The sequence below is a fragment of the Carassius auratus genome, chromosome 28, assembly GCF_003368295.1.
Source record: "Carassius auratus strain Wakin chromosome 28, ASM336829v1, whole genome shotgun sequence".
Taxonomy (NCBI): Eukaryota; Metazoa; Chordata; class Actinopteri; order Cypriniformes; family Cyprinidae; genus Carassius; species Carassius auratus.
In genome coordinates this window covers 21231045-21240855 of record NC_039270.1, presented here as the reverse complement: position 1 = coordinate 21240855, position 9811 = coordinate 21231045, and the positions used below count along the sequence as shown (strand labels likewise).

The 9811-nt window shown below is 35.9% G+C and overlaps 1 protein-coding gene across 1 annotated transcript; it reads left to right on the top strand.

Moving 5' to 3' along the window:
• Positions 1–701: 701 nt before the first annotated feature.
• LOC113047124 (membrane-spanning 4-domains subfamily A member 4A-like) lies at positions 702–9363 on the top strand. Its single transcript, XM_026208404.1, has 8 exons — positions 702–824; positions 1340–1514; positions 3472–3582; positions 3678–3746; positions 5686–5832; positions 6070–6186; positions 8922–8987; positions 9176–9363. The coding sequence occupies exons 2-8, from the start codon at positions 1365–1367 to the stop codon at positions 9248–9250; spliced, it is 735 nt and encodes a 244-aa protein (XP_026064189.1). The 5' UTR covers positions 702–824; positions 1340–1364; the 3' UTR covers positions 9251–9363.
• Positions 9364–9811: the final 448 nt, after the last annotated feature.

Genomic DNA, 9811 nt, shown 5'->3' with positions numbered 1-9811 from the left:
TTATATTGATTCTATGTAATCGGAGTACATAGAGTAATAAAAAAAAAGATTGTTTAAATAAAATCAAATAGATGCAAATGCTTAATAAACAATTGTGCCAAGAATCATTTTAAGCTATAAATAAACTTTCAGTAATTAAAACCATATTTATTAATGCTAAGGGAAGTTGTGGCCTAGTGGTTAGAGAGTTTGACTCCTCACCCTAGGGTTGTGGGTTCGAATTTTGGGCCAGCAACACCATGACTTAGGTGCCCTTGAGCAAGGCACTGAACCCCCAAATTCTCCCTGGGCGCCGCAGCATAAATGGCTGCCCACTGCTCCGGGTGTGTGTTCACAGTGTGTGTGTGTTCACTGATCTGTGTGTGTGCACTTTGGATGGGTTAAATGCAGAGCATGAATTCCGAGTATGGGTCAACATACTTGGCTGAATGTCATGTAATTAAAAAAAAAAAAAAGTGTTTCGACATTATAGCTAATACAGTTAAAAAAAAATCTGTGTTGAACGGTCACCTCACTTTAAATCCTTAATCAGTTACTCAAAATGCTCAGCAAAACATGCATCATCACTGTTGTTGCATATGACAAACATTAATTCACATCATTCAGTGGCTGGGTCACAGGTAGCAAAGTGTTCTCTTTATTGTGGAGAACACACAATCATCAACTCAGAATACTTCTGTTTTCTATTCTTTTATTTTTTTATACTTCCTGGTGACAATGGCCAGCTATGTCACCACTCCTATTCACCTGAGCCCTTTAAAAAGCAACATTTGACTACGGAGCAAAGTGACTACACAGGGCAAACTAGAGAGGATTTTTTTCTGGTAAAACAAATTATATACTTATATTACTATTGACTACCTTTATACAAATACCTCTAGTTGCATTAAGTCTGGATCTTATTTCTGTTGTTTAAACTATATTATACTTATGAATGTATTTCCTTTATGTGGTAATAATTTATAATGGCTGGTTGTACACTTAATTGTTTATACATTTATTTATATAGTCTTTGGGAAAATAGCACCTGCTAATTGCCTTACATGTACAGTAAATGATGTATATTAAATTTAAAAAGCTATTTTACATATAGTACATTTTCTATTTCCAAGATCTAATAAGGATGTTCTAGTTGATGACAATAATTCTACCAATTGTAATAACTACTATGATATAACTGCAGTCATAAATGTTTAAACAATATGAAAAACACAATTATAACAATTATAATGAAAATATCCTTTCAGTAAAACTGGATTTAAATTTTTAGTTTTTTACAAAGAAAATCTATTTTATGATCATGTTCTTTACGTTTTAATATTCTATGATTTTTGTTTAGGACAATTTCAGGTTTGGAAGCAAGAATGTCTCACACAGTCTTACCCGTGAACTCTTCAACACTCATCATCCAGATTCAACCACCAACTGGGTCTGTGACAAATGCTCCTGTGCCTGTTTATTCTCCTCTTCATGGACTTCAGGCATTTCTGAAAGGCCAACCAAAAGCCCTTGGGGTGAGAAATTGTTCATAAACCCAAATTATAGATTTTTATTTGTGTATGCCAGTGTGAAGTAAGAAAATCAGAACATTATATAAGAAAATTATAGAAGAAAAAAAGCAGAGTAGTAAACGTTATAGCATACATGTTTTTTTATTGCATAATGTGACTTATTGCCTTGGTGACAATAAAATATAAGAAGACAAAGACCAATTTAATTTTAGGTTTAGCATTTACAGAGTTAATTTACAGTTTATAATTTACCAGTTACAAAAAAAGTCACAAAGAATGTTTTAAGAAGTGCAAACTATGAACAGATCGGCAACAGGGCGGACACACATTACACAGCTTTTCAGTACTTCTGTTCGGTCTACACACAAAAGCCACGTTTCCACCATAGGAACTTTACACAGGAACTATGGACTTTGGGCTGGTACACGATGTGTTTCCACCACAGGAACCAGGAACTAAATAAAGTTCCATAAAATGCCCCTCAGAAAGTCCATGCTGGCGAGGTAGTACTTTTTCAAAGTTCTGGAACTTTCGGGGGCGGGACTTGGGCGCTAAACATCCTGATTGGTTGAGTTCACGCAGCATCGTGATTTCAACAACCATTTATTCGGATCATTTTCTGGTATAAATTTATAAGTATTACTGTTATTGTAACATGAAATGTAATTTGAAAAGTATTTCAGGCTGGAATGTAGTTGTTTAAAACTCAAATCTGTGGTTTATTTATAAAGACAGCGCCTATTTAAAAATGTGTTTCGCCGATCTCGGAGACGTGAGCTCCACTCGATCAGCGGGAGCTCAGTGATCATCTATCTGCCGAGAAGCAGCCTCACCACGGCTAGACCTTCTGATATGTGCCGCTGGCTCTGATGTCTCTTTAGTGGTTAAACATAAAATATAATTCGTTTTGGGTAAATCTAACAGGTTATCTTTGGTCTGTATTCAATTTATCTATATATTAAAATGAAAATAAAAAAGGCAAATTTATATAATATTTCGTTTCATTGTAATGGCTGTATATATACACATTTACCTGAACTAAGTACATGTCTGCAACTGTTATTATGTTTAAATGAGAACAAAAGGAGACAGTGGTATTTGATATAACAATTTGTTTTATTGTAAATATACAGTGAGGAAAATTGCAGTAGTCAAGGCGAGCTGACTGAAGTTATCAAGTACGCTGCTGTTTGCAGAATTACCGGACTTGCGTCGTCGCGGAGATAACACTTCCGAGTCGAATGCATAGAGTCTGAACTACCGAGGATGCACGTCCAAAATCAGCGAACTTTGTATTGAGAAACGCACGCAGACCTACGCCACCAGTCTATTTGCCTAATCTTCCCAGTACTTTACACAACGGTAGAAATGCTGGAAGCAACAGGTCTGGGGGAAAATAGTTCCTAGGGAAAAAAGTTCCTGGTACAAATGTTCCGGGTAACTTCGGTGGAAAGGCGGCATAAGTCTCACAACATACAAGTGAGCACTGATACAGGAAATAATGCGATTTCCACAAGACTGTTGGTGACTGAAAATCAGGGCTAAAATCATGTAGTATGAACTGAACATTTATTGTTTAGGATTATTGCATCTTTGAGCATTCATTCGGTGTGACTCAAATACTTAAGTACTCTTAAAATCAGATACTTTTAAGTGTTTTACTCAAGTCGTATTGGAATTGGTGACTTGTCATTTGTAATGGAATAAGGAATCTTTACTTTTACTAAAGTATGATTTTTTTGGTATTCTTCACACCTCATCAGTATGTGGATTCATACATTGAGCATTCCACACTTGTAGAATATTTTGGGGGTATTTTTCCACTGCGATCATAAGCTCATAACTACAGATGCAATTCATTTATAGTGTAGATTTTGTTTTGATCCCCAAAAATGTAAACTGTTTTACTTTAGAAAAGACTATCTTGTCCCACACTGTACATTTTTCTTTTTCCTCACAGACTGTCCAGATAATGATTGCTCTGTTAACATTCCTGCTTGGGATCATGTCTACAGTTTATGCGGAATCCATCTTTGTCTTTAGTGGTATTCCTTACTGGGGATCGATCATTGTAAGAAACAATTACAATTAAGTGATCTGTCTTTTATAATTCAAGCTAAAAAATTTTACGGAAGACTAAATTTTTGCCTTTCTCTCTCTTCTCAGTATATTATTGCAGGTTCACTCTGCATTGCTGCCGAAAACAAAATTAATTCACCCTTCGGTTTGTGTTTGGTATGTACACAAAACTTGTTACTTTTAGGGGTCCAAGCTGCCCAACATAGACAGGTTGCATTTTAATAATATAAATAGCATTTTGGAGTAAATGATATAAACAATTTTTTTTAACCCCTTTGAATCTTAAATTGTATTTCTTATGATTTAATTTCCAGCTATACAAATTCTGCCATTTTTTATACTCCTCCTAGGCTATTGGTCCAATCTTCTCTAAATTTTGCACATAGCAGCTAGGAATGTTGCTGGAAAAAATATCTAATTAGATTAAATGAATCACTGTGATGATATAAGTGAATGAATTAGTACGTCAGAACTTATTTTATCTCCTAAGCCAGGGCTCTGCAACCTTCAGCATCAGAAGAGCCATTTTGGCCCCTTTCCCACTGAATAAAATTCATGTGGAGCCACAAAATATTTGATCCCCAAATAAAGATAACATGGCATATAGCTTAAGTGTTATATTAAGTTATGTTACAGGGCACTGGAGAAGCAATCATTTCACAAGTGAGGGGGACAGAAATATGATTGTATAATCAGTATAATAGTTTTTATACTATGGGGTGAATGCTTGAATCTGTTTGGCTGACAAACGTTCTGAGATGTGCAAAATAAATTTGGGAAATGCATGGCAAAGGTAGTTTTGGCTGCTCTTTTGACCACATTAGAGTTCCATATCACTTCGCTTAGTTAACAATAATAATGGAAATTAGTATAAAGTACCTATATAGCTCAGCACACATGAATTAATGCAATCACACGTGCACGCAGTTTGCACAAAAAGGTGGTGTTGTCAGCGCTGCCCTGACAAATTGATCAGTTAGCCAATATAGTATAGTAACTTAGGCTACACATGATATTTCTCACTAGCGAGGTAATAATCACACACTTTAGAGATGCTGCTGCAGAACACTTAAGGGACACACAGAGGTACGTTAGCCTAATTCACACAAGCTCTTTCTCTCTTTCTTTCTCTTTCTCTGTGTGTCTCTATCTCTCTCGTTCTATTTCTAATAACTTTATTAATAACTGCATTAGAATGCTATCAATGGCTCAAGCATCCATTATGGTCACGGCGCGACAAAGGGCGCCGAGGAAGAAACAGGGTCTGGGTCCAGGTGCAGGGAAGAAATTACTTTAAAAAATGAAAACAAAAAGGGAAAACAAAACAGAAACAAATCATGATGACAAGAGCAGACGCAGCCAAAATGCAAAAACACGAGTAACCAGGAACACTACAAATCACAATTAACATTATAACACAGCCAGCTAGAGTGGTGCTTGAGACGAAAATATATAGTCTGTGAAAATGGGCAACAGCTGTGTGTGTGAGTGAGTGTGACTGAGTGACCACGTGTGCTGAGGGTAGGTAAAAGATTCCGGGAGCAGGGGAGAAACACATGTGGAGCAACTAAAACAATGATTAGGTACTGTAACAAGATGGGCGGGGTCAGAAACAGACAGCAGAGAGAGAACATGGCACCAAACAAGCACAACACTCAGAGAAGACAGTGACAGAAAGACTGAAGACTGTGACAGTTACCAGCTTTAAAATGAAGTTTTGGAACTAGCAAGAGGGGCGTTGGATGAGATGAGGAAGAAATAATTCTAGTCACAATAGCGATTTAAGTACATAAACTGGACAAATATCTTTCAATTTATCATCTGATCGATGTCTTGAGCTGTGGTAACCATAGTACAAGCAGAATAATTGACAACAGGCCATTGAAATATTAGAAAAATAATGTAAAATAATGAAGTAAGCCATTGGTGCTTGAACCCCAGATGATTGCTGCTTGCATTTATTTATTTAAAGTAGTGTATTTTTTATCCCAAGCTATGTATTTTTCTAAGTTAACCTGATATGATTATAAAATGTTATAGTTTTTTCTAATTCATTACTGTGTTTTATGTGTTGTATTTGTTTATTTGCCTATAGTTGAGAGCTTCACTTGGAATGAACATTTCCAGTGCTTTAACTGCAGGCATTGCCCTTATTTTAACTTCAATGGATTTGGCTCTAGGACCAATGTACTACAGTTACTGCAATGATTATCAATGTTTTGGTTTTGAGGCAAGGTATAAGGTATGTCACCAAATTTTGCATTCACGTTCATTTAGTAATTGCAATAAAACTACTGTCTTGTCAGTGCACTTGTCAAAAGTCAATCCGTAATCCACAATCATCTGTCCAGGCTTTTTCCCAAATATTTCAGAAATAGCTTATAGATCTCTTACTATTAGTGATCATGTATAATGCAAGAAGGCACTGACATTATACGTTTGTGTTATTATTATTTTTTTCTGTTGAATTTCCACTCAGACTCTTTTCTTGGGAATCAGTAGTGTATCACTGATATTTGCCTTGCTTCAGTTGATCCTCTCCATATTTCTGTCAGCATTTGCCTGTAAAGTTTCCTGTTCCTGTTGTCCTCCACAGGTGAGTAATACATCAGGGGTTCACAGACTTGTTGTATGTTTTAGTAAAGTATGTGAATTTTAATAAAGTGAATTTAGCACACGTGTTCCCAAACGTTAGGTTTTCAGCGCTTGCAGCTGATTTCTCAATTATGAGAAGCAGCATTCATTGCTACCATTGGGTGGATTTTATGTCCCCATGAAACAATACTAGTGGTTTGATGATACACTTAGCTCAAGAGATGGTATTGAATAAATTACCATGTGTAATAAAAGGCAGAAAAATATCCAAGCACTGTAAAAGGTATTGCCACAAAATCATATGACTGGTTTCTCTTCTATATGTTTTCACATCAGTCACTTGAGACCTTATAACTGAACATGAGCTTCTTACATCTGGTTGAAGCTGTGTGTGAACTTCTAACTGAACTCCTTTCCTAAACTTCATATCTAATTAATTACACAATGACTCACCCTCTAAAAGATAATTTGAAGTCATTGCTGTGTTAAATGACTAAAGCATTGAATAGACAGTTTAAAAATAATTTTTTTTATATATATACAGTATTGTTCAAAATAATAGCAGTACAATGTGACTAACCAGAATAATCAAGGTTTTTCGTATATTTTTTTATTGCTACGTGGCAAACAAGTTACCAGTAGGTTCAGTAGATTGTCAGAAAACAAACAAGACCCAGCATTCATGATATGCACGCTCTTAAGGCTGTGCAATTGGGCAATTAGTTGAATTAGTTGAAAGGGGTGTGTTCAAAAAAATAGCAGTGTGGCATTCAATCACTGAGGTCATCAATTTTGTGAAGAAACAGGTGTGAATCAGGTGGCCCCTATTTAAGGATGAAGCCAACCCTTGTTGAACATGCATTTGAAAGCTGAGGAAAATGGGTCGTTCAAGACATTGTTCAGAAGAACAGCGTACTTTGATTAAAAAGTTGATTAGAGAGGGGAAAACCTATAAAGAGGTGCAAAAAATGATAGGCTGTTCAGCTAAAATGATCTCCAATGCCTTAAAATGGAGAGCAAAACCAGAGAGACGTGGAAGAAAACGGAAGACAACCATCAAAATGGATAGAAGAATAACCAGAATGGCAAAGGCTCAGCCAATGATCACCTCCAGGATGATCAAAGACAGTCTGGAGTTACCTGTAAGTACTGTGACAGTTAGAAGACGTCTGTGTGAAGCTAATCTATTTTCAAGAATCCCCCGCAAGTCCCTCTGTTAAAAATAAAGGCATGTGCAGAAGAGGTTACAATTTGCCAAAGAACACATCAACTGGCCTAAAGAGAAATGGAGGAACATTTTGTGGACTGATGAGAGTAAAATTGTTCTTTTTGGGTCCAAGGGCCACAGGCAGTTTGTGAGACGACCCCCAAACTCTGAATTCAAGCCACAGTACACAGTGAAGACAGTGAAGCATGGAGGTGCAAGCATCATGATATGGGCATGTTTCTCCTACTATGGTGTTGGGCCTATTTATCGCATACCAGGGATCATGGATCAGTTTGCATATGTTAAAATACTTGAAGAGGTCATGTTGCCCTATGCTGAAGAGGACATGCCCTTGAAATGGTTGTTTCAACAAGACAATGACCCAAAACACACTAGTAAACGGGCAAAGTCTTGGTTCCAAACCAACAAAATTAATGTTATGGAGTGGCCAGCCCAATCTCCAGACCTTAATCCAATTGGGAACTTGTGGGGTGATATCAAAAATGCTGTTTCTGAAGCAAAACCAAGAAATGTGAATGAATTGTGGAATGTTGTTAAAGAATCATGGAGTGGAATAACAGCTGAGAGTTGCCACAAGTTGGTTGACTCCATGCCACACAGATGTCAAGCAGTTTTTAAAAAATTGTGGTCATACAACTAAATATTAGTTTAGTGATTCACAGGATTGCTAAATCCCAGAAAAAAAAAAATGTTTGTACAAAATAGTTTTGAGTTTGTACAGTCAAAGGTAGACACTGCTATTTTTTTGAACACACCCCTTTCAACTAATTGCCCAATTGCACAGCCTTAAGAGCGTGCATATCATGAATGCTGGGTCTCATTTGTTTTCTGAGAATCTACTGAACCTACTGGTAACTTGTTTGCCACGTAGCAATAAAAAATATACTAAAAACCTTGATTATTCTGGTTAGTCACATTGTACTGCTATTATTTTGAACAATACTGTATATATATGCCACTTGACAAATTTCCCTCTTTCCATTTCCTCCTTTCTCTTAAATCACATAAAATAGAATTCACTTTGATATATATTTTTAAGTACAAAACCATTTAATTAGTTTGTCACTGAAAATCCAATCCACCTTGTAACATTGGTGCTACTTGTCCTCTAAAATCTTAAGCATTATGCCTTAAATCACATTACTTGCTAGAAGTAACAATTTACTTGGAGAGAAAGCAACTTCAAGGACGAAGTATTAGTTTTTCTCTCTACTCCTCATTTCTGAAGACTAAAACATACCATGTCCATCTTGTTGTGTCAAGTTACACTGGACAAGAAAGTGTATATTACATATCTATTGCTATTTTATGATGACATTTTTCCAAAATGTAATTTTAGAGCTAGTAATGATGGTCATTGATATGCAGAAATCAAAGTGTATATAATGAGTCTGTGGGTCTCTACTAATCACTAAACCTGTTATAATGGAAGTGTCTGTCAGTGTTATTGCATTTCTGGCATTTTACAGTAAGAAAACATAAAATGTTACATGTGGATTTTTCCCAAGGTGCCAAATGTTGCACAAGGTTTACCTCCAGTGCCCTGTCATTGCCATGATCTTAAGAGCCCTGAGGTAAGAGAAGCTTGAAACACCAGTTTTCTATTGGACTAGAGAGTAAAAATGGTACACAAAACAATTTTTTTTTATTTAGTGTTGATTGTGCTTGTACTGGAAATATGTAAAGCACTGATACATTTTTGCAATAATTGTCAATCAATAATCATTATATAGCTAATCATGTTTTTTTTTTTTTTTTGCAGATATCTGTGATCAGCAACCCTTCTGTGCATCACCATTCTGCAGAAATTCCTCCACAATACAGTGGAAGTACATAAATATTAATAGTGTGCATGATGCTTTCCTGGGGCTTTCCCAAAGGTTTCCTGTCACTTGCCTTTCATAATTATTTCATCATTACAAGTGATAATGAAAGCAAAAAAGAAAAGAACAAACCAAACCAGTTGATCAGTTGTTTTTCTTCATGTGTAGACAGTATCTTTTCAAGACACTTATAGATACTATTTCCTGATTTTCTTTTGCTGATTAAGTCAAAGCTGTCTAATCATCAGTGTATCTGGGTAGATTGTTTCGAACAAGTAATTGTTTAATATTGTATAACCTATAAAAATGAAGTATACTGAATAAACAACAATCGCAGAAGGATGGAATCTGATGGAGCACATTCATATCCTTAAAACTTAAAAAACAGGAAAATGTGATTTCTTAAACACGGGTGATGGAGCTGTCTCGTTGACTCTCGTTTTTTGCTTCAAACATGTTAAACAGATAATTAAATACAGTTGAAACGGTTTTGACAGGGATTATGCTAGAAGTTAGAAGTAAAAATTTTATGTTGTTTTAGTCATGTCTTTAACGCAAAGTCTTCTGAGAACTGT